The sequence below is a fragment of the Pituophis catenifer genome, unplaced genomic scaffold (assembly GCF_029215685.1).
Source record: "Pituophis catenifer annectens isolate HBS135680 unplaced genomic scaffold, rPitCat1.0.hap2 SCAF_3, whole genome shotgun sequence".
Classification (NCBI taxonomy): Eukaryota; Metazoa; Chordata; class Lepidosauria; order Squamata; family Colubridae; genus Pituophis; species Pituophis catenifer.
The window spans coordinates 177,903,821-177,929,965 of NW_027256883.1; the positions used below are offsets into that span (position 1 = coordinate 177,903,821).

A 26,145-nucleotide genomic window follows, 5' to 3' on the forward strand; every position below is an offset into this window, starting at 1 on the left:
ACCCAAATGGCATGCCTCATTTGCAATGGGGGGAGGTGTTTGGGGAAGGCAGCGGGGGAATGGGGGGTGGCAGAGGAGCTGCTTTCAAGCCATTGGTTTTTGCGGGGTGGAGAGCCTCTGGAGAGTCTCCCCCTAGTTATGCAGGCAGAGGCACGCTTCCCATTTCGGTAGCCCCCCAAAGGGAAAATACTTTTTTAAAAAACCCCATGGCTCAAGCCGGGCTGCCAGGCTAGCGGAAGAACTTCCATGCCCTGGATGGACCTGCCATGTCACCCATAGCGTGTATCCGCCAGCAGCAGATGGTTTGTACAAAATGAGATGCTTTGCCTCTCCTGGGCAGTAGAGCTGCATTTCATTAGTACTGAGAGGCTGAGGAGGAGGCATTGCGTGCCTGCCAAAAAGTCTTTCTGAGAGCCTCACCTGTAGCAGAGATGAGAATGTCAACTGTCTCTAGCTCCTAATTCTCCTTAAGCATTGCCAAATGAGGAGCAGCACTGGCAGACTTTCTAAGGCTAAAGGAGAGAGGGAAGGAGGGTGGGAGAGAGATATCCAATCCAACCTCTGTGTGTGTGTGAGAGAGAGAGAGAGAGGGAGAGGGAGAGGGAGAGGGAGAGGGAGAGGGAGAGAAATGTGGCTTCTTGAGAGTGCATTTGGAGAAGTGTCAAGAGAAATGCTAAAAGAGAAATCAGTTTGGGATTAAACTCCAAATGAAATTGGGTCTTCAGGGTAAGGAGACATGAAGAACTTTGAACTTCAGATTTCTAAAAATCTTATTAAATGGAATGTCTAGAGGCAGCTCTTTAACTCATTAGTCCAGAGGGAGCAAAAGAAATAGGGTCCCAATGAATTCTTAGCCAGTGGTGGATTCTAACAGTATTACCACTGGTTCACTTCGTGCATGTGCTTTGCGTGCAATCTCTCTGAAGTGGGAAGAACCGGTAGCAACCCACCACTGGTCTTAGCTATTTAGTTTAGGAATAACAGACTAACAGAGCTTAAAGGGACTTTGGAGATCTTCTAGTCCAAGGCCCCCCAAACTTGGCAGCTTTAAGACTTGTGGACTTCAATTCCCACAATTCTTCAGTCAGCATAGTTGGCTGGAGAATTCTGGGAGTTGAAGTCCACAAGTCTTAAAGCTGCAAAGTTTGAAGACCTCTGTTCTAGTCCAACCCCCTGTTTAGGCAGGAAAACTGAGGATGCCAAATCTGAGTGGAGGGCCTGGGAAAGGTGTCAGAATAATACTTAGAAGGGACCTTGGAGGAGACCCTATACCATTTCAGAGAAATGGCTGTCCAGTCTCTTCTTGAAAACCTCCAGCATTGGAGCACCCAGAACTTCTGAAGACAAGCAGTTCCATTGGTTAATTGTTCTCACTGTCAGGAAATTTCTCCTTAGTTTTAGGTTGCTTCTCTCTTTGTTCAGTTTCCATCCATTGCTTCTTGTTTTGCCTTCTGCTGCTTTGGAAAATACATTGCCCCCACCAGGGGTGGGTTCTAAATTTTTTTACTACTGGTTCTGTGGGCGTGGCTTATTTTGTGGGTGTGGCTTGGAGGTCATGTGACTAGGTGGGCGTGGCTAGCTGGTCAGTCATTTCTGGAAGGTCCTCACACTTACAACCAAGTCCTCGCACTTACGACCTGACTCATTTGTTTGCTTTTAACACTGATCAGCTGTAGGACGGCCCTTTGAAGCCCCCCCCCCCAGCAAGAGTTTAAACAGTTTTTTTCCCTCTAGTCATCAGCTGGGACTCATGAGGCAGCAATAGATTGGGGGTGGGACCAAATAAAAGATAAGAATAACATGGGTGGGAGGGCAGGGGGGGAACTGGTTCGGTGACATCATATCGTCACCGCTACCGGCTCGGCCGAACCGGACCAAACCGGGAGGAACCCACCACTGGCCCCCACCCCTTCTTTGTGGTAGTCCCTTAAAAGCCTGTTGCCTATCACACTCCTGGGCAAAGCATGTGAGCCATTTCCTCTTTTCAGTGGTCCATGAAAGTGCATCTATAGTGTGTAGATGCAGATAATAAAGTTGAAAAAAGTGAACAACATTTTACAGAACTATAGATACGTTGAGGCCCGGGGTGACAAGGAGTGGCTGGGACGGGAGGGGCTGGGCAAAGCGCCCCTTGACATGATTGATGATGAGTTGGCCATGCCCACCCAGTCACATGACCACCCAGCCACGCCCACCAAGCCACGCCCACAGAACTGGTTGTTAAAAAATTTGAATCCCACCACTGGGTTTCTCCCTAGCTCAAAACCTGGCCCTGTAGTTAAAGTTGGCAGGAAGCAAAACTGGCCTAGTAAGTGGTGACAGAAATGGAATCAAGAAGCACTGCTGCGCTCATAATTATATGAACAAAAGTATCCAAATAGGTCAAATAATGGACAGCTTTAAAATGTGAGTAGTTAAAATATTCAGTTAGTTAACATTTTAATGGCACTTGCACACCGATTCCTAGGACTTTCTCAAATGCAAGAATTGATGAGGCAGGATTATTGAGAAGTTTGTAGCCACTGTACCTGGAAGATCAAGTTGGCTGATCCCTCTAGCAAATTCTAACTTACCTCTTACCTCATCATTGGAACTGGTTGGCAACCAATGCTGGATGTATAGAAGCAGACAACACCATCCTCTATCAATCTTTCTATCATTCTGAAAGCAACCGTGAAATGCTTTTTCTTGCTTCAGTCCAAAAATACATTTTCCTCCCCAAGTCATCTTAAATTCTCCTATTTGGGGTGGGTGTTCTTTCATTTTTTTTCCTTCAGCTTAGCCTCAGGAGATCTCTGGCTACCTCTTTGCAGAGGAAGAGCATCTCTTCAACTAAGTGAGTAATTTGCATTCATTCTAGTAACTTTTACATCTCTCCTGCTATCCTCATTGCTATAATAGAGGAATCAGGAAAGCTTCTATCATGTAACCCAAATGTTTTAAAAGCCAGTAGGGACTTGTTTTATTTTAAATTTCCTTTCTTTCTGACCTTCCTTTCCCACCGCCTTTACCTGTTTGTTGTTTCTAGTTGTCCAGTTTTACTGTATCACCAATTTTCCAATCACCGGAGGCTGATTTTACCATCAGCTTTCAAGTAATCCAAATAACCCATTGGCAGTTTGAAAACTAGGACAAATTCTCTCTCTTCTTTTGATAATTTAAACTTATAAATATAAAATTAATTTCACATTTGCATATGTGTGTGTGCATGTGCATGTGAATCTCAGGTTAGGATAGATTGTCATGGAAAAAATCTGTTTGGTCACTAAAAGTTAACACTAACTTGATGGTTCTCTCTTTCCCTCTCTCTCTCTCTCTCCCCCCCCCCTCCCTCCCTCCCTATAAAAACAAGGGTTGAATGAAAGCATATAAATATTACATAAATATAAAGCATGGGTTCAATGAAAAGTAATACTTCCACCCCCATAACTCCCACCTTCATAACTTTAGCTTAAATAGGAATATTCTAATAAACGAAACAGGACACTGGTCCTTGAAATGAGCTTTCTTGTGACCTGTATTTACCTCTCCATGTAATTGCTATCATTTGCTATACTTCTGCCAACAACAGGCAAGTTTATTAAATCCACCACAAAAGAACTCTACATTTTGACTCTTCAACCAAGTCCTGGTAGTCGTTTCTACCGCATTTGAGTTAAACATGTATTCTTTCCATTTTGAAAAAAGGTGGAAATGGCATAGGTCCAAATCTGGACGGTGTAATGGATGGAGTAAGACAATGAAATCCAAGTTCATGACTCCCTTTTGGATGGTTTAGTGACACAAAATTTAAATTGGTACAACATTTCAATTTGCTTCTCAATGCTGCCTAATTATTGTTTCAAAGTAATGAGTGTTATAAAGAGCTCATGTTTCATCAGCAATCATGAAGTTATGAAGAAATCCCTTAACTTCATTTCCATAACATGATAACAATTGTTGGCAAATTTCAGCTCTTGAAGCTTTCATTTCTGCCATCAGCATGCAAGGAACCTGTTTTGCACAAACCTTCTGATATTGAAAACATCAATAATGTGACCCATACATTCCTGTGAAATGCTAAAGCTGACATCAACTTCCCACTGAGAGAGCCATTGATTGTCCTTGATCAATTCATCAATCTTTCTCATATAAAACTGATTGGTAGTTGTCACAAGTTGCCCATATCACTCTTAATTATATGAATCTGTTCTTTTGGTTCATCACCTTTAAATTTTTGGCCCAATTATTCACATTACTTACATCAACACTGTCATCTTATAACAATCTGAATTTGGCATTGAGTATCAATTGCGTCCTTCAGCAGTCAAAAAACTCAATTACAGTACATTTCTCAATGCCTACTGATGAATACTCACTACGAACCTCCAATAACAATAAACAACCTTTTCACAGGGCAACTTCCCATCAACTGAAAGAACAGATACTAAGAAACAGAGCTTCTAGCTTGTCAGTACTGCCATCTGTTGATGACTTCTAAATAGAGCATTATTTTTCATTCAGTCCATACGTGTGTATGTGTATGTGTGTACATGTGTGTGTGTGTGTGTGTGTGTGTGTTGTACACACAAATGTTAAAGAAGCTAAAATGCAGAAGTAAACTATGGTTGATAGGTGATAAGGAGAATAACCAAGCCTTTCTTTTATGTTCAAAATAAAAGAAAGACAATACAATTCCTGCAAAAGCAAACAGGCAAAAAAGAGCTTTCAATTCTGATTTTGGTTCATCTTTTTCTAACAAAAGAACATGTCTTCCCCCAGGAAATTGTGAAGAGCAGAATAAAATGGCATATGGTGGCTTGAGAAACTATTTCCTGAGTTAAAGCTCTAGAACAAGATAAATTTCATTGCAGAATATGAAAGAACATGTTGGCAGCCCAGCCTAAGGTGGCCATTGGAGCAATGAAGTTCCAGCAGACTATTGACCACCAAACTGACAATACTATGAAGCTTCTACAACAAATAATAGGGTACTTGTGAGTAAGCAAGTTGCAAACTACCCCAAATCAGATGGATTGGTCAAGAAAAAGACTTGTCAACTAAGCTTATTTCTTTTTCTTTTTTCTTTTTGGATTTGTCCAAAAAGGATAAGAAGGGTAAGGGTTTTTGAAATATAATATATGCACTTATTTCAACAAAGCCTTTGACAAAGTATTTCATGGCATTCCAATTAATATTTTACTTAATTGAACTTGGGAAGGGGCATGATAATTAAGTCACTATCCAATTAACTAAAAAAATATACTAAAAATGTGTAAAATCCTCAATAATTCTGCCTTCTACTAGATATCAAGTAGAGTGTCATAATAGAAGAATATAGAATCTAGGATGGAATAACCTTTAATGTTTTTTATTTCCCGCAAGCATTGGGGTAGTATGATCCTGGACTACAGAAATAATCTTTGGGGATGTATCAGGTCATGTTGCATTTTTTTTTTCATTTCTTTTCTATTTATGGTTCACTTTTCTTTTACTTTTCTTTACTTTCCTTTCAATTTGTGTTATTTTTACTTTGTAAAAACTTCTTTAATAAAAATTAATTTAAAAGGATACACAGATATAAGAGGCGAGATACCTATTTAATAACAGGTTTGCTCTAGGATCAAGGTTTCTCTGTTCCCAGCCCTTATCTTTGGAATGGACTCTAAAAACTTGAGGGTCCTAACATCTTCATTAGCTTTAAGATATATTAAATTATATATTTTTGTTCAAGCTCTAAGCAGTGTCTTTTAACTATTAATCTTAATTATAAAATCTACTTATTTTATTTTCAGTTCAGTTATCGTATCTCTGCCAATAAAATCCACTTTATTGTTCAGCCTCATCATCCAAACAGAGTCTTAGATGATGCGGTATGGTTTTCTCTCTCCAACTGATCTACTGGGATTTCCATCTGGATGTGTTCCCACTGCCTTAAATTAAATCTGGACAAAAGTCAACTTATTGTTTTTCATCCTGAGTGTTCTACTTTCTCTTATCCTCTTGCTTTTTTTTTTTTTTTTAGGTTTGCCAATTGCTGGTATTTCCAGTGGTATGAGATTTGGGAGTCCTTATTGATGAACATTTAATTTTTAAAACTACAAGAATCTATAACTTTCACCTTCAGAATAGCTAGATAATTTGTCCATTTCTTGCTATCGAGTTAGCTAAGCAGTTCATACCTAGTGATGTCTCAATGGATTATTTCAGCACTTTGTTGACTGGTCTTCCTGATTCTATTTTCTGCCCTTTGATTTAGGCCCAGAATAGTGGTTCATGCATGATCCTGGGTCTTTCCTCGTTCATTCCTCTTTCTTCTTCCCATTGGTTCGTACAGTAAGTCTACGGGAGTATTAGAAGTTTAAGTCTGCTAGTGCTTCCAAGTTATGTGTACAAGAACGTCAGAGTGATTAGAATATAGTATCTGTTTTCTAACATATATTTCTGTCTGTGACTCATTTCTTTCATATCAGCATAGCCATCTCATGTTTCAGAGCTTTCTTGCTTCTAGATCTTACTTTTTAGAATCAATTGCTCATTGAAATATGTTTTGCATCTGATTTCATGAAGTCTGAAAAGTCTCTAAAATAGCTTATTTATTATTTATTTATTTATTGGTTCGATTTATATGCCGCCCTTTTCCAGATACTCAGGGCGATTTACACTGCGTTAAGCAATAGCCTTCATACTTTTGTATATAGCTGCTTAGTAGGGCTTCCTACTAAAGTGGTGTTCTTTTTTTATACAAAGTCAGCTTATTGCCCCCACAAACCGGGTCCTCATTTTACCTACCTCGAAAGGATGGAAGGCTGAGTCAATCTTGAGCCTGGTGAGATTTGAACTTGCAGTAATTGCAAGGCAGCTGGTGTTACTTAACAGTGCTTTAGTCTGCTGAGCCACCAAGGCTCTTCACCAGGTTAGTTATTTTTTTCAGGGCCCATATGAAGCTGGAAGAACGTTTCTTTTCAGAAGCAGTACTGGATTTAAATTATGGTAGTACTGAGATTTCTCTCCCCCAAACAAATCCCTGCAGTTGCAAAGGTTAAATTCACCTATTATTAGATAATGTTGATGGTGACGATGGTGATTTTTGTGTCTTCAAGTCAGTCTTGACTCCTAGCAACTCCCTGGACAAGATTCTAAGTTTTCAAACCCTTCAGTGATTTGCCATTGCCTGGTTCCTTGGGCTGAAAGAAAGTGGCTGGCCTAAGATCACCCAACTGGCTTTGTATCTAAAGCAGGACAAGAACCTACAGTCTTTCTGGTTTTTAGGTGATGCCTTAAATGGCTACATCAACTGGCACTCTTTATTATAATCATTGTTGAGAATGGCTTATATTGTGATAGTACTTTTATTATTTGAAATTTGCTTGCATATAATTTTATACTATATCAAAATATTCTGCCAATTTATATTTCATCTGTTTTTAATGTTTCGACTTTTAAAAAGTTTTTTTTTTTTACTCTAACACAACCAAGATATATTAATAGCTGGTGGTATAACAAGCAAATAAATAAAAATATCATCTTGGAATGATAGAAATAGAAATAGAATAACAGAGTTGGAAGGAACCTTGGAGGTCGTCTAGTCCAAACCCCTTCTCAGGCAGGAAACCCTACACCACTTCAGACAAATGGTTATCCAACATCTTCTTAAAAATTTCCAGTGTTGGAGCGTCCACAACTTCTGCAGGCAAGTTGTTCCATTTATTAATTGTTCTAACTCTCAGGAAATTTCTCCTTAGTTCTAAGTTGCTTCTTTCCTTGATTAGTTTCCACCCATTGCTTCTTGTTCTACCCTCAGGTGCTTTGGAGAATAGCTTGACTCCCACTTCTTTGTGGCAGCCCCTGAGATATTGGAACACTGCTATCATGTCTCCCCTAGTCCTTCTTTTCATTAAACTAGACATACTCAGTTCCTGCAATATGTTCATATCTTTTAGCCTCCAGTCCCCTAATCATCTTTGTTGCTCTTCTCTACACTCTTTCTAGAGTCTCAACATCTTTTTTACATCGTGGCAACCAAAACTGAATGCAATATTCCAAGTGCGGCCTTACCAAGGCATTATAAAGTGGTATTAACACTTCACGTGATCTTGATTCTATCCCTCTGTTTATGCAGCCCAGAACTGTGTTGGCTTTTTTGGCAACTGCTGCACACTGCTGGCTCATATTTAAATGGTTGTCCACTAGGACTCCAAGATCCCTCTCACAGTTACTACTATTGAGCAATAGATGATTACAAATCAGCAATGGGTCAACAGTGTGATCTGGATGCAAAACGACTGAATTAAATGTTAGGCTGAGCTGAGCATGACTGGTGTCTGAATCATGGTAAGTAATGCCACTTTATTCCGTATTAGATTAGATTAGATCTCCAATTCAGTATCCAGTTCTCTGGCCATACTTTAAGGCTAACTTTAAGATACTTTAAGACAAACTGAATGTGATTCAGAGAAGTCAGAGCAGATGATCAAAGGATTAAAAGCTAAACTCTATCATGTGAAAAGAGAATAAAACATCCAGGAATGTTTAGCCTTGGGAAGAGAAGACTGTTGGGTCTTGATAGCACTCTTTAACTACTTGAAAGGATGTCAGGCAGAAAAAGATCAAGACTTGTTCTTTTTGCTTCTCTCTCGTCCGGAGAGTAAGACATGGAATAATGGATTTAGGTCATAGGCCATCAGATTTGGACTGAATTTTAAGGAAGAGAAACAATCAATAAAATTGCTGAGAGATATATCCCTTTATTGAAAATGTTCTAGTACTAGCTAAATAGCCATATGTCAGGGCTGCTTCAGTCTGAGTTTTTGCCTTCAGCAAGGACAAAATGGCTTAAATTTTCAATTTCTATCTACTATCTGCCTTCAGAATGATAGAAGTACTAATACTATGAATTTTTCTCCAAAGATTGCAGATATTGCTGCCCTTTATTGGATATCAGGGACTTTTATTTATTTGAATATACATTCCCATGTAAAAAAAAGTCAGTTGCCTTGATAATGGGAACTTTTTCCACTCCCCCATTTTTTTCCTACTCCTCAGTTTAAGGCCTTCAGTCATTTTGGGAAGCTCAGATATGATCACGTTCGCTTTGTTATTTGTTATTAGGTACAATCGTAGAAAAAAGGAAGTGGCTCACACTGTAAAACAGTTGTAATCCACATAAAAATTAAAATTCCTAGAAACCCAAAGAGTGCATTGAAATTCCTACATTATTAATGTTAAAGGTTTAGAACAGAGGAGGGGGGTGGGGGGGAATCTGCCATGAATTTCACTGGGAACAACTTGTAAATTTCACAATAGGGCAAATACAAACATGCAACAAAACCCAGCACCATTTGTCATTGCCTGATCAAATGTCCACATGCCTACAGAAAAAGTGTCTGAAAAATTTGTTCCCCTGAAACTTATGTATGATTGCTAAAATGCATCGTAGGTATTTATGAAAATTGAAATTGGTGATTTATTTTTTAAAATAAAATATTTAAATTTATAATAAATATATACTTTGTGAAGGTGCATAGGAGTTTCCTCATTGAAACACTGCAACTATAAACTGTTAACATTTATTATTAACTAGCTGTATCCAGCCACGCGTTGCTATGCCCAGTCTGGGCTAAAAGAGCAAGGCTGAAGTTCCAAACTCTCCATGAACATTTGGTGGGCGTGGCCAACTCGACGTCACTCACTTTAATCAGTCACATGACAGCCCCCAAGCCACGCCTACCCAGCTGGTGATTAGGGCAGAGAACCGATTGCTAAAAAACAATGGGAACCACAAAATCCTCCCTTTCTGTCTCCCTTTGTATCTCTCTATCTCTCTCTATCTCTCCCCCATCTGTATCTCTCTATGTCTCTCTCTCTCCCCCACCTCTGTATCTCTCTATGTGTCTCTCTCTCCCCCCTCTGTATATCTCTATGCCTCTCTCTCCCCCCTCTCTCTGTATCTCTGTCTCTCTCTCTCTCCCACCCCCTCTCTCTGTATCTCTGTATGTGTCTCTCTCTCCCCCCCATCTCTCTGTATTTCTCTATGTCTCTCTCTCTCCCTCTCTCTATGTTTATCTCTGTCTTTGGCCTGGCCTCTTCTGCATCCCCCACCATCGCCCTTACCTTCTCAGGCCAGGCCTTCGCAGCTCTCTGCACCACAGCAGAAAATCGGGGGGCCCCTCCGTCCTCCCTACACAGATGTTCTCTGGGGGCTCAATGGGGACACACATAGCAGGGAAGGGAAGGGAAGGGAAGGGAAGGGAAGGGAAGGGAGGGGAGGGAGGGGATGCAGCAGGGATTCAAGACTGGTTTGGGGCTTCCTGCCCAAAGGAAGAAAGCAGCAAAGCCAGGAGCCACACACACTCCACTGGACCCCTGCTGCGCAGTTCTCCTCCCCGCCTGCCAAGGGCAGGGGAATGATTAAATCCCCCGCTCTTCCAGGCGAAACGGAGGAGAGCAGGCCATCCTCCTTCCTGCCCGTTTCCGCCCCCCGAAGCCTCCCCGGAGCCCCTTTTCTGCCAGAGGCCAAAATTTTCATGTAGACTCTGTGAACTGCCAGAGCGCCCACCTGGAATCAAAGGTGGCGCTGGTCAAAGGTGACCACGAGGCTCCAGTTGCCTCCATCTGCTGCTCACCAACCGGATTCGCATAGCGCCAGTTAGTGGCTGGTCTTTCTGACCTCAGGGCCCATGGTAGCGCTGGGCCAGGCGGGATTCGGGCCAGGTGAGGGACGGAGGGTTCCCGCTCGGCGGACCCAGGCAGCCTCATTGCCAGCTGTTCTTTGGAGGAGTCCCGAGAGCGGCTGGCGAGGGGGATGGGCAGCAGCGGTGGGCAACGCTAGTTTGTGGGGCGGCGGGGGAGGGGGATGTCAGAGCCAGGCTCAGGTGGGCCCCACCCAGCCCTAGAAGCGCTGGCTACGAGGGCTTCCCAGCGGGGAGCCGGCTGCCTACCTGCCGAGCCTGGTGGCAGGATATGGCCCTTGGGTGTCTCTGCCTTCCAAATGCGCAGTTTCTTGGAAGCAATATGGAGAGTCTAAATATAGGGAGCAGAAATCTGTTGAGCGTAATCAGGGCTGGGAGGCTGCCATGTTGGTTTTATGTCCAGCAGATGGCGCTGTTTTTCAATGTTTGTCAATGTCTTTCAATGTTTTCCATTGGTTTCCACAGGTTTTTACCTGTTACACATGTGACATGTATATAATATAGGTATATAAAAACACACCTGTAGTCGAATGCAACATTGTGTCAAAATTTGAAAGCAATCAGTGAAGAACTTTTGGAGATGTGCGGTACAAACAGACATTTACATTTTTATTTATATAGATTAAACCACAGCAAGTGGGGGTGGACACAGATTGAAATACGACGTAGCCAATCCATTCCATAAGACCGCCATGATTGTTAGCAAATTATGTATTCAAAGCAGCACCAGCATTCTTGAAGAAAGCACTTCTTGACTAGCAAGGAGTTAACCTTGCTTCTATTTCTCAATTCTGTATCCTCATGAATCATAAACAAGCTCATAACAAACTTTCCAGGACATTTCAGCCTAACAGCCACAGTCTCTTTGCCAATATTCAGTAATGTGATAAGGGAAAACAGTGGCATTACTCAATATTTTTAGTGCCCATTCTTTGTACTTGCTGATGAGTCCCTAAGGAGCTGTGATGCCTAGTTTCAATGAATATTAATAAGACACCACATTAAAGTATCTGAGAGACTCTGTGCATATCATTTGGAGCCTTTGCAATTTCTGGGTTCTACATGAATCCAGCTAATCCTATTTGGCAAGATGGAGCCGTCAGATAGCTTAGAAATAATAGTTGTTTTAGAGACAGGCTTCAGGTCTCTGAGATAGAATATGAATGTACAATATTGCAGCATAAGCACTTAGGAGCACAAAAACACGTTGATCATTCCTGTTCCAGATCCTTCATGAGATGAACATTATCTATACTGAAGCAGCTGAGCCGACATTTGGCTTAAGCTTTCTGTCTTCCCCTCAATATTTATATCACTACAATATAACAGCACTTTGAACACTCTGCTAAATAGGCTATCTGTGGTTACACTTCTGCATTAGTTATATTTTGGAAGAACTACTTATTATCGTAATATCCACAGATTCACAAGATGATAAAAAGCTGATGCTGTACACATTCATTTTTGTGGCTGTTCCTATTCCATTATTAATAAACCAGAATATACACATTTACTTCTTTATCTAGTGCTTCACAGCTGAGTTTCTGCTTACCTAACTGCTGAAATGGGAGAACAGGATAAGTATCATGGTTTTATTCTTTACTATAAGCTTGATTCTATGGCAACTGATAAAAAGAGGTATGGTCGAGCAGCAGGGATCATCCAGTGCCAATCCTAAATACGACTAGTTAAAATTCCATAGAGTTAAGTACAAAGAGCTACAAAAGGCAAATGTAGCATGACAATAAAAATGCAGCTGTGACAACTCTTCATTGTTTACTTGTTCTTCTTACTAATGCAGACACAAAATTGCCAGCTATCATTCTGTTGTTTAGTATTCAGCCAATGTCAAGAGAGTGAGGGCAATGAAATGTCTTCTGTAATGATGTGCAATGTGTTACATTATGTTGAACATCAGCTTTTATCAGCCTGGTGATTGTGCGTGTGGCACATTAGCCATACTGGGTGGGAATTCTGAGTGATGAACTTCAGAACAGTGAGAGAGCAAAGTTGCTGGAAAAACTTTGCAGTAATTACAAATTCACATCTACTTCCATCCAACCAGAGTGAGAAAAGGGAGAGCCATAGTTCCCATAAGCCCGTGACAACCTATTGTGAAATAAGCAATTCAAATAGTTAATAGTCTTATCCGCTCTATCTCTGAGTTTAGCCATTACAGATTTGTTATCGGTACTGCACAAATATGTCTGAGTTAGGTACAGGTAGTCCTTGACTTACAACTGTTCATTTAATGACTGTTCAAAGTTACAACGGCATTGAACACTGTTGTGGCATCCCCATGATCAAAATTTGGACACTTGGCAATTGTCTCATATTTATGAAGGTTGCAGTGTACCAAGGTCATTTTGAGACCTACTGATAAGCAAAGTCAATGGATAAACCAGATTCACTAAATAACCATGTTATTAATTTAACTACTGCAGTGATTCATTTAAGAACTGTGGCAAGAAAGGTTATAAGATGGGACAAAACTCACTTAACAAATATCTCGCTTAGCAACAGAAATGTTCAATTCGAGGACATAAGTCATAAGTCGAGGACTATCAGTATCCTGCAGGTAACGATATAGAATTTCACTGTCAAAGAGTTATATAAAAAACCCAGAATTTTATCTAGGTGTTGTTGAAATATGGATCAAATTATCAGCTCTGTAGTGCTTTCTGGATTCTACTTATCAAAATGAACTGAAGGGGCCCTAAATGAAGTAAGGCTCATTTATCACATTTTGAAAAAAAATGAAATAATGTGCCCTGCCACCTAAAATGTGAGGCTCTGGTACAGCTCATTAAATCAAGAGCTTAAAATTAGCTCACTGCAGTATTGACCGTTAAGCACAGCCAATGACGAAGAGTATTGGAAGTGCAGTTGTAATTTTGTAATATCTGGTAGTCCACAAGTTCTCCAGCCCTGATTTAAAAGTCATTTCCCAAGTTTGTTACATCATTTGTGTCATGGCATGTTGTAAATTTGAGACACAATTGATACTAGTCATCCTACGAGGCCATGTATTGTAAAAAAAAAAAAAAAAAAGGATGTAACTGAAAAAACAGAGCTCAGTATTAAAGTACTACTGATACATTTAGGGACCTAATTTGGTAAACATAAAAATTGCCCTGTACTGTAAAGTTGCCCACAAATTGTTCACTTATCTATTATGTAGGATTAACTGAAGTTAGATATTCAATTTGGAAAATATCAGCTTAAAAATAAATAAGACCAATAGCCTATATATATAGCTGGACAAAGAGCTCTCAGAATGACTCTCTCGATCCTTTTTATACCACTCCATGGCTCTTTCTTATGTATCTTCCGTGGTTGTGTCTAAACATGTTGTCTTTCCCTAAAATGTTAGCAATTTCTTATTTGAACCTAAGCTTCCCAGTGTATAGGCACGATGAGAGGAAGAGTGTAGAATATTTCACCGGTGAGATAAAGATGGGTTGATTCTAACGGATCAGTATAAGGATAACTCTGAATGCAGATATTACATAAAGGAGCATCAGTGTGACTCATTAATAGTTTTTTTAAAAGCATGGGAAGTTCAGAATTTCTGCTAGAATTTCAAGAGCAGAAGGGACAGCATTACACCTCGCTAACCAAATGTTGATTTCACTGTTGATGGCAAGTTAATGCTTTAGTAATCACCCCATTACACTTGAAAGCACTTGAAAGATTAGATACCATTATCTATTACTAGTACTTATATATTGCTAAACCATATCCTCTGATGTAATTATATACAACCACCAAAATTGTGAACATCAAATCATGAAATAGCCATAAAATGCAGCACAGTTCTAATATTGTTAGACAACATTTTGGTATTTTTATGAAACTACCAAGTTGGCAACATCTTGCAAAAACTACCATTTGGCTCACCAAGGCACAGCCAACCCTATACTGAATGGTGAGCAGGATGAGTTTCTGAAGGCTAACTGAAAACTTTCAGAACAGACAATAAGATCTAGAAGTGCAATATTGGCTTATTCTGGTCCATGGAGGGTAGTTGTCTATTCTCAGAAATTGAAGAAAAATTGCTAGGAAACAAATCTATCAAAGATAGAATTAAGTTTTAAAGATTTTCTCCTCTGGAGAGGTTGAATAAGCAGCTAGTATGACATATTCTAAGCAGCTTTCCACACTTAGGATGTTGAAGAAGCTAAACTTGTCATAAGCAATTTATTCTGTCATAGTCTTATCATAATCTATTTATTCCAAGTTATCCAAGTGACTAGTTGACAATGAAGAAACATGGAATAAGATCTGATTAAACTGGCAACCAAGCCAGCAGATTTCAGGAAAGGTTTGCTTGCTATAACCTGGCCCCGTTGCAAACTGGTAGTAAAGGTAAGTAGAACCCACCCCTGCTGCACACAATATCTGATTATCTGATAAAATTATGACAGTAGAAGGGAAAGAGCTTTTTAAAATATTCCTCCATGAATATTGGTGATGCAAGATTCATTTGTCTGTTTCTTTGGGACTCTTAATAAAGGTATTCATTATCCTATATCTTTACATATTCCAGAAATGTTGCATCCAATGATATGTATGAAATATCTGTAATTTCTGGTACTTCTTAGAGGTATCACTACACTGGCATTTTTTCCTAAATGCAATTGTTGCTAGGTGAGCACCATTTAATTAATGAGTGTAATATCTTCTGTGTTTATAACACAATCAAGTGCCATATGCTAATACATAGGGTTGCAACAGCAGGAAAACTAGGTTGAGTTTAATCACATGTGCTTTATCATTCAGGCTGACATTCAAGGCTGTTGCCTTTTAAAAAGTCTATGCTATGAAGATGCACACAAGTGCAGTTTTAAAATAAAGATGTATAATCTGGTTGCTACATAAATACAAAATGGAGTTCTCTTTCTACCTGTCTGAGGTCAAAAGAAATGATGTTGCAATACAGATTGTATAGTTTTGAAACTAGCATGATTAATAAAAGTTTTAAGGTCATTAGATGTAACAAGTTTGGTGCACCCAAGCAGGGCTAAGAAATGCCACGTCTACATTTAGTTTTTCTTTTCACTTATTTCCTATTTTAAACTATTTTCTCCTTTACTCCCTATTAATTTTCTGTTCTTTGCACCAGAATACTGTTTATCACAAAAGGAACCATGTGATAGCTGTATCTGTGTATATCAAGGGTATATGTTTTGTTTCATTATCTAAACTTTCAAGTATTGTTTCTGTTATTATGATATGAAAAGGCAAATTTTCAGGGATAGCTGATTCAAGCTTTACAAAATATAAATACTTAGGTCAGGACTAAGCCTCATTATTGTAGCTGGAAATCAACAGAAATTGGAGCAATGATACAAACAAGTGTTACATAAGTAAGCAGGGTCAGGATGTTTGCTTCTTTCGCAGTAGGTTTCTTGGTTTAAAAATTATATTCATGCATTAGTACCGTGATGGCGAACCTATGGCATGCGTGTCAGAGTTGGCACGAAGAGCCCCGTCTGTGAGCACATGCACCATTGCCAGCCACTCTTCTGGTTCCCAGCATGTGCATGCATGCTGCCCAGCTAGTCTTCATGACTGCCAGAGCCCCAGAGCCCCGGAAACCCAAAGACCAGCTGGCTGGTGCACATGCACCTGGTCTTTGGGTTTCCGGCGTTCCGGCACAGGCGAAGACCAGCAGGCCAGCGTGCGTGCATATACCAGAAACCAGAAGACTAGGTACACATGCGCGGGCCGGCCAGCTGGTCTTAGGGTTTCTGGGGCTCCAGCACGCACAAACACCAGCTGCCCGGCATGCATGCGCCTGCCACAAACCAGAAGACCAGGTGGTCAGTGCATGCATGCACACTGGCCAGCTGGTCTTCGAGTTTCCGGGGCTCCGGTGCACATGCGCGTGTATGTGTGCATGTATGTTCCAGTTTGGGCACTCATTGCTTAATATTGTCAGCAATGAAGTATACCAATGGCAACGAAAAGTCTCAACATCAATGTGATACAAATTAAGAATGTGATTTTTGGTCTCTAAATGCATGGGAGGTAATATCTATGAGAAAGATCAAAGATAATTTCAATGAGGAGATGCAAAGGCTAGAAATCTTCACAGATTCCACCTAGGAAAATATTTTACTTCGGCTTATTGATGCCACTTTTCATCCTATAATGAATCCTAAGAAGACAGTTAAATTGGAGATCTGGGCTATGGCAATAAAACTATGTATTAGTAAGTACTATGCATTTTCATAGGTGGAAACAAAATCATTTGGAAAGATCAAAATAGGGGGAAATAATTTATTAAAAGAATAGTATAGAATAAAGATGAAAATCTGCCACAACACATATTAGATTGTCCTTTTCAAAGTCATCTTGCTATGGGGAAAAAAAGCTTTTATATATCCATCCTTAAGTATTCAGTTGGTGTTATTAAACTTTTTCACAGGGGATAATATCTCTGCATCAGCATAATGAAAAATTAGTTTTCACTTTCTTAGCCACAGTAATATTCTAACTTGGAGTGATTAAGAACTTCATTAGGGGCAAGCACAAGCATCCTTGGGTGAAGTCTGGCTAAGACATAATGCATATTTATGATGCCAATTAGAGAAGCTAGGCTACTCTCTGAAACCAAGCGAACTTGTAAAATTAGCTGGATCTGTATTGAAACTTTCTGTTTCCAGAGCTGTTAGCAATCACTACAACATTACAACACTTGTTTGCTAACCTGTGTGACAGTTATACTAATAGAATGAAAAATGGTAAGATTTACATAAGAGTAATGAGGCTCTGGTCTTGGAGCACAGCAATTGTCATGCTACTTCTGTAGCCTCAGAGCAGAAAGGGTTAATGGGGCAGGAATTTAAGAAAAGCCTTCAAGCGAGATAGCTCTTCCAAGACTAATTACATGCTCAGAATCTGGACAGATATGCTGCCATAGCATGATAATTTCCTTCCTCCTGAACTATTAAAATTTTCCCAGGCAGCCGCCTTAAAGCTCAAGTCAATGTGTTTCCCAGGCTCAGACTCTCTCCAAGAGGGAAAATCAATTGGCAAATTCTATACCTCTTCATTTAATACAAATTTGGTTAAGCTCTTTAAAGAAGATTTGATAAGACACATTCACTTAAAAAATGCGAATTGTTTTCAAAGTCAGGCTTCAAAGCAAGTTGATCAGCTGCCTTCTAGGACAATATGCAAAGATTAGATAGAAAAGTCTAGGTAAAGGTAGAAACATAATCAAGTGGACTTGTTATGTTGGGGAAAGCAATTTATTTCTCTGTAATAGTTGAAATCCAAGAGAAGTAACAGGATTCCAGATTGTTTCTTGGGGTTACACTATAGAAAGATGGGAGACATGAAAACAACAACTTCCTAAGACCAGGTTAGAGAAAAGAATAAACTGCAAGAGGTTAAAGCCAACAATCTGGATTTTCTCAACACCACCCTATCAGTCTAGAACAGGATTGTCAAACTCCCAGCCTGTGGGCTGGATGCATCATGCACTGGCCATCCCATGTCCAGTTTAGCAAAGTGGGGGGGGGGGGGGAAATCACAATATGTCATGTGATGCCACCATGACAACATGAGTTTGACACCCCTGATTTAGAACAGTTTGAATGTGTTTTACTTCCTGTTCTAATGCAAAATGAATAAATATTTTAGACTAAATAAAGGTTTGGGGGTTTTATATTGATTTCTCCCTCATTATCATCTTTTATTTCCCTACTATGATGCCCATAAAAATATGCCTTCTGGTGCTGCTACTAGGTGTAGAAAGGAGGCCTCCAATTGGAACTTTCCTCTTCCCTAAATTGATAGTGGATTTGGTAGGGGTGAATATATGTGTGTGTTTATCGTCAGGTGTCTGGGGGTTCAATTACTTCTGCCCAATGAACCGTGATCCTGATGAAAATTGGAGGAGTCCACTCTCACTAATATTAGCAGCTAATTTGATTCTCAGGAAGGATTCTATAATATTTCTTTCTCAAAAAAAAGAAGTGCACTGCCAAAAAGAGAGCAAAAGAAATTAAATATCTGAATAGATCATTCATATCTTAAACCAGCTATTGTTATGTGGTGGGTAGGTATTTCTTTATCACTTAGGTCCAGTTCACTCCCATCTATGGTTATTACTGGATGGCTATGGGCCAGTAATCACTCAATCTCAGCCCAACCTACCTCATATGTTGTTGTTTGTTGTGAGGATATTATGAAGGGAGATCCCCATGGGAACTGACTTGAGAGCCCTAGAGAAAAGGTGGGATATAAATCTAACAAACAAGTAAATAAAAATACAATATATTTCACTAGAATAAGGGAAGACTCTAGTCAGGTCTTTCAAGTCTAATTTAAAGATCCATTAAATAAAAGATGTTTACATTAGACTTGGAATGGAAATCTTGAAATAGAGAATGACCTCTGTAAAGCAGGACACTGGGCGACCCAACCAAAAATGTTCTAGTCAAAATGAATCAGGATCATAGATTAATTTGAATAGGATCACACTCCCTGTCCCAAATCGGGTAGTCAGTTTAGGAGAGTTCCTTGAACCCTCTTTGTAACAGGACCTTCAGAAGTCAGTTATGTGTTAAGAGAGCATTAGCAGAGCTCAAACTGGTTCTCAGAATTGTTTCCTTTCTGAGAAAAAGGACTTGGTTTATGTGCCACATGCCTTAGTTTCCTCAAAATGAAACTGAAGTTCATGTCTTCTTATTGTTATAGTTTTATTATTCTGCTTTTACACAGCATCAGAATGTAACATTATAGAGTATAATATTTCTATTAAAAAAAGCAAACTGTCCAAATTATGGTGGTAAGTATAATAGGCCTCTCATCTGTGTATTTGCTTTTAAATCCAAAAAGTTACGAGAATGTAAAATACACAGTGAACTCTAAAATCTGGAACCCAAGATAAATATGATATGTGCATTGTCTCCATGCTGAAATATGTTTCCATCACAAATAATAGTACAGATTATAAAATGAGTAAACCCTTCTAAAATTATGCTAGTTTAGTGGAGAGCCCTCTGGCCGCTTAAACAAATTAATAGAAGAAAAGACAACAACATGTCAACCTCCAAAAAAAAATCTGCTCATCTTCTTATTACAACAAATTGTTATTACTTTTGTGCATAGAAATAGAACATAGAAATACATCAAACTATTCACAATGGTGATCTGCATTTGCTTTCTACATTACTAGTAACAACAGATACTCACAGTTGTAGCGTACTGAATATCCTTCCAGATGGAAGTCTCCCGAGAGAGATCCGAGGCTTCAAAAAGGTTCTCTAGGATCACCTCCCCAATCATGTCATGCCGGGAAAACCTGTCGAAGTCAAAGACACTAAGATGGACCTTTCTATTGGTCAGCTCTTCATAGGGCACAGGAAACTGAAAGCATTCGTCAAAGGTGGGATTGAGAGTTTTCCTATGCACTCGTGTTTGGAATTTGCGTTTTCGGTCAGGCAAGAGGTAGATCTTAACATAGGGATCAGAACTGCCACAGAGGTCCTTAGCAGGCAAGTCAAATGCCTTGAGGATCCGCACAATCAAAGTCTCATTTTCATAGTCGTATTTCAAAGAAAAATTTATTTTCCCACAGGTTTTTTCAGCTTCTTTCTTGGGGTCCTCAGAGTCCACAGATTTCTGTTTGTACAGCTCAGGCTTGATCCGGCCAATGCAAGTGGGCTGCTCTGCTGCAAGTGGTAGATCTGTGCCATAGTCCACACTGGAAACATGCATCTGTCTGGGCAGGTGCCTCTTGAAAGAAATGTGCCTGCAAGAGTTAAAAGGAGGAGAACATATTGCATGCCTGGAAATAACTGACATTCATTGTCTGACCCACTATGAGAATATCAAATGGAACGTAGACCATGCACAGGCCAGAAGTAGGGAGCTAATCCTCTCCTCTCCTCAAATTCTGAGATGAGCCACTTTATCTCCTGGATAAAGAAAGATGAGCTTCTGATGTTAGCAAATGCCTACAGATTTATCTTACATTGATTCGAACTATTAAAATAATTATCATCCACATAACAGCCTACAATGAACCAGAATGTTTGAAAAAAATGTTTTAATTTCATCCATCCTCCCTATGTAGTTTTAAATTTCAGTTCAACAGTTGAACAACCTCTGGAGAGCTATATGTCCCCCATTTACTTTTAAACAAAGGAGAAGTTACTGTACTTTTGCTATATTTAAAAGATAACAATTTTTTATTAATTTGCAGGAAAGAGAATTTTAAATCTTTTACAACTTATCTTAATAGAGGATTTATGTCCAAGAAAAACTGCTATGACTTTAATCTCCTGGGAAATGAGACACGTCATCACTTGTTCCTTTTGCTCCCTAACTTACCCCGCTAAACATGCTCCAGAGATCAGCATGATTTATTAAACATGCCATAATTTGTTGTATCATGGAAGAGGGAGGAGGGAAGGGAAGGGATTGTTATCATTTATATACAATATATATATAATATATATATATCCAAGGGCTCTTCCTCATGCACACTCCTTCAGTCCTTGAATTGGCAGAAAAACACAGTGACATAAATTGTGTCACCCCAACATCCAATACCTATTCTGCTTCAGTGCAACAGACACTGTCCTTGCAGTTTAAAGGTAGACAAATTAAGAGCAGTAATCAGTGGATTCTCCTAGTTGTATTTTCTCTTTCAGTTAATGCCATCTGCCAGGAAGAAAAGTAACTACCACTCTTCTTAATATGTGATAGGGAAGACTTAAGTTCTTGTAGGTGATGTCTAAGATGGAAGCTTAAGCTACCTTCAGCTTTCCCAAGTGACAGGTGAGTGGCATGGGTGATAGAGCTATGCTGATGTTTTCTGGAAATTCCTCTCTTGCTTCATCTCATAACTTTTCTATCATCCATTCACCTGTCAGTGAGGCTATTTTCTAATACAGGTTTAATACATTTTCAGAAGAGCAATAGAGTCTTATTCAAAAGTAGCCTGAGTGAGAGGTCACTGGTGCATTGAAGGTACTAATGCCAGGGGCATTGGATAATTTCCTTTCCACGTCAATTCAAGATAATACTGCTGCCAGCAAGTGGCTGTGATCAATAACAGTTGTAAAAGTAATCAAAATGGCACTGCCTCCAAAGTAATGAAAATGGTGGGAACTTCAGCTTCATGAATTCCCTTGTGGGCAGAAGCGGTAGAAAAACAGTTCTGTCCTAATTTGAACTAAATCCAACAACACCTAGCTGGCAGAATGTGGCTCTCTTTCCTAATTAAATCCCACTCTTTCAAGAGAATGCTAAAGCTGTATTTAACAAAACAGGTCTAGCGGTAAACCTTGTGCTGTTCTCAAAGTACCAATTACGTAATACGCGGAGAGATGCTCCTGGGAAGCCAAGTGTCTGGTCACTTTCTGCAGTCTGAGCTAACATGGCCATTAGGCAGTGCCTAGAAATTAGTAGAAAGGGAGTGGGGCAAAACAGTCTCAAGTGGTTAACAGGAGCTGCACAAATTCATTGTGCTTCATTGACTTTGTAATCATCAATATTATCAATGAAGCTTCATAAATCTATACAGCAAGATTTGTGTCAGGAGAAGTGTAAAAACTAGAACAGCTAAAGACAAATGTAAAGTGTCTCAACAATGGGCTGGGGATGAGACAAAGGAAATATCACAGAGACAGATTCATTAAAAATGGCCCGCATGCATCTTTGTGTCATGATTAGTAGAATGTGAGAATGAACCCTAAGGAAAGTACTGACTCTCGTTCCTAGCTATTAGATCAGAACTTATGAGAATTATGATAAAATGTGGGGAAGGAAAAGAAGAAAACCACCATATATTTATTATATTCTATTCATTTATTTCCAGTACTTGTTGACCATCCCATTCAGGCAACTTTGCTGGTGTACAAGAAGATAAAAATTGTCATTAAAACAAGCTATACCAAGCAGCCCATACTTCCAAAGATAACCATCCCTATCAGCCAGTTAAAGTCAAAAGCATAGGAGAATAAAAAATTAAATAGTTTATGGAATGCAAGAAGGGGGATACTTTCTGTACTTCTGGAAACCAGGTGGCAGAGCACTACAGTCTGCCTGATGCAGGACTTGTCCGCTTCCCATGGAGAAAAATCTCTCAGCAAGCCTCTTGAGAAATTGAGAAATTGGGTCAGCATAACTTTGGCAAGGCAGTGTGATACCATATATGTTTTTAAGTAATTGTATGTTTTTTTTTAATTGGGTTTAGAAGTATCTGAGTAACCAATGCAGCAACCTGGGAGTTACTGTTAATCTGCAGAGGCAGAGATGATCTGTCAGCAGTCTGATCAATATGTTCTGGACCAGTTGCAGCATCTGAGATTCTCCAAAACATATAGGGTGCAGAGCAGTAATCCAATCATGTGATGGGCAAAGTATGGGCAAAAGCCCTCCAGTCACTACCTTTACTTGTTTAAACAGAAGCATTGGATCCAGGAGGACCTCTAAATTGCAAACCCTCTCTGTCTACAGTCAGTATTTCTAGCACGCAATATACTGCATTGAGGCGGGAGAACGCACTAATCATATTTCTTTCTATATCTTATACAATTGGTTCCCAGGGGAACTTTTCTAATTGAATTTCTTAATGCGTTTCCCTTTCTGTTTTCAGTGAATTAACTTAATGGATATGAGTAAGAAAATCTTAAACTAAGAATGGCAGGCATGAATCTACCAAAGGGACAATATTTACTACCTCATTCAGTCTCTCCTGACCAAGACTTTAGAAATTTAACATTTAGAAATTTACAGCCCTGACAACACGCTTGGTTAATATTCCTGAGACAGAGCATCATTATATTTCTTATAAGAGTCTTTTTTTATGTCTTGATTTGACCATTGTACCATGTCTTCCTTGTTGTTTTTTGATATGGGAGTCAGATTTTTATTACTACAATCACTTGGACTTTTTCTCTGGCCAGCCACTACATATTTTAATATGAGGTTATGAATTATTTGCTAATACTATAACCTTATTCTTAATCCAAGGAGTCTGGAAAAAGTTTTTTTTTATTAGTTTTACTGGTTGGGTTATTATGCCACCAGTGTACCTGGTACTTTCAGAATATGAAAACTGCTTCCTGCCTCAAGGAATTTCAATTCAACACATGGAAGCAACAGAGGAATTGGAAAACAAGGGAAGCAGAACGGAACAATCCCACTGCAGTCTTTTCGTTTTTCAACAATCAATCTCAATTTAGTAACTATTACACCCTACGCACAGAGCTGGAGGATATATATACTTCCTATTTGAATACATTCTTAATAGCAGAACTAACTTGTACTGTGAAGTTATATATATCTAGAAGTAGACACTCAATTAAAATGCTCGCTGTCTAAGCTGAGGCATAAAATTAGTATCAAAGAATGAGCTTGTAGAAACAAAGATATTGCCTTGAGATTAAGGTAAAATACATAACAAATTAACTATATGCTGTCTCCAAAAATTTCCAATGTATTACAGTGACAGCTTTCTGATTATATCTAGTATTGTATATCCTCTCCCATAAAAGGAAATAAAAACAATTATATTTTTGTTGCAAGTAGCATTACAAAAATCAGACCAATTTCTCCTCACTGTGTGGAATAAGCAAACCTGATTAGGCCTGTCCAGTGAAGGAATATAGGGGTATAAATGTATTCATATGGTAGATACATGTATATATGTCTGCATATATTTATGTATATTCTGCCCAATACAACATATCAATGCAACCCTAAAAGCCCAGAAAGAGCGTCAATTGTGACATTAGGCTGTAAAAGATTGCATACTCAGGGGAAGCTGAGAAAGGGAGATTGGTATGTAGAAGAACCATTCACAAAAACTACTGTAGGAATATCTTGTAGATATTACACAGATTCATAAGTATGCCTGTGTGATATTTCCTGCCTGAGTAGAATAACATCAACCAAAGAAATGGGAAATAAAATAGACAGACAATAGATATTCTCTTTATAGATATTTCTGACTGAAAATGTCAATGTTCTTCATTATTAACTTCATACTTAGAAATGATAGAAATTCTCTCTCTTCTATGGGAGAAACTGATAGATACCTGAGTAAAATTTGCTCTTTTATTGTATATCCAACAACCCCATGAGTGCAATCATTCTACATCTCAGCTGAAAATATTATGTGAGTGAGATATGAGTATCAGTGACCTCTGGGCAAAAAAGTCCCAGATCGTCCTCAGCATTCAGATTTCTACATACCCTGCCTTTCTTTGTAGTGAATCTTCATGCATGCATTATTCCTCCATTTAAGACTAGAGTGACCCTGAGGCAGTAGCTCATCTTAAACACTAGAATGCAGCTTCCTCTAAGCCAATGCAGTGAATGATATGTCAAGTCCGTTTATCTAATTATTCTTGCTTGAGCCACACAAGCAAGAAAAGGCTGTAATTCCATCTGACAGTATGCCATGTCACTGATACATCTCCTTGACTCTGTAAATTCTAACAAAATTAAAGTAGCCACAAACATATTGACAGCTTGACACAATGAGGTCAAGTCACAAAAATAAGGTTTGAATCTTTTAGTTAAGATTAACAGCCCTCAGGGAGTTTAGTGTAATACATGAACTGGTTTACTATCAAGTCAACCTTTGGCAGAGACCAACATTTAATAAGAGGAGTTTCCTTCAGTTCAGATCTAGGTGGTTCATGTCAGCCAAAAGTTCAGCTTAATCACCTTTTTTGCTTAGTGATTTTCAAGTATCAAAAATATGTTTACAACGAAAAAGTTGCTATTTCAGATAGTGGATATGGCAGAATTAGTCTGAATTTGATCATAGTCAGGTTCTTGATCCTAGACAGATGAATCTGGAGACCACAAGTTAAGGAAGTATGATCTAAAACAATAGATAACAGCCCAAGAATTGCTCTTACCTGGTGGAAGACGCAGGTTCTGTTGTTTGTCTCTGCATTCGTGTGCGTCGCATGAGATGATCTTTCATAGACATTTGAACTTCTGCTGGGATATCTGGTGAAGTGTGACTGATTTTTACTGCTGCTTCCAAGAATCCAAGAGTCCCAGTATCTTTTAGCTTGTCAGCCATATTGTCTTTGTCGTGCTCTGCCAAATTCTGAGTGGTGGGGGTGTTAGTTGAAATAGATTTGTTCCTCCAAGGAACCCAACACAGCTTCCAAAAAAGGAATAGAAAAACTGCCACTAGAGCCAGTCCGCATACAATTACTATCACTGCAAGAAGACTGATGGAGAGTTCTGAAAGACAAGAAATGGGGGAGGGATAGTGGGGCAACAGGCCAGGGGAAAAGGGAAAAAAGTGAAAAAAATAGGAAAGAGAAAAGAAAAAAAAAGAATTTGATGAGAAAGATGAAAGAATAAGAACAAATATCAAAATGGTGTGGCCATTACACCCACACGTGCCCTTGCATTTACAAAGGTAATAGATTTCTTTATTTCCATGTTTCAAGTCCTTTCAATGCAACTTTCAAGGATGTTT

General features: G+C 39.2%; 1 protein-coding gene across 1 annotated transcript in view; it reads right to left on the reverse strand.

Annotated features, from left to right (window-relative positions):
• The window catches only part of SYT6 (synaptotagmin 6), a 172,849-nt gene that overhangs the window by 53,821 nt on the left and 92,883 nt on the right, over window positions 1-26,145 (reverse strand). The window contains exons 2-3 of the mRNA XM_070939858.1: window positions 25,568-25,904; window positions 19,881-20,439 (exon numbers count right to left, since the gene is read on the reverse strand). Coding sequence (XP_070795959.1) covers window positions 19,881-20,439; window positions 25,568-25,904 — 896 coding nt within the window. The remainder of the gene's footprint in view (window positions 1-19,880; window positions 20,440-25,567; window positions 25,905-26,145) is intronic.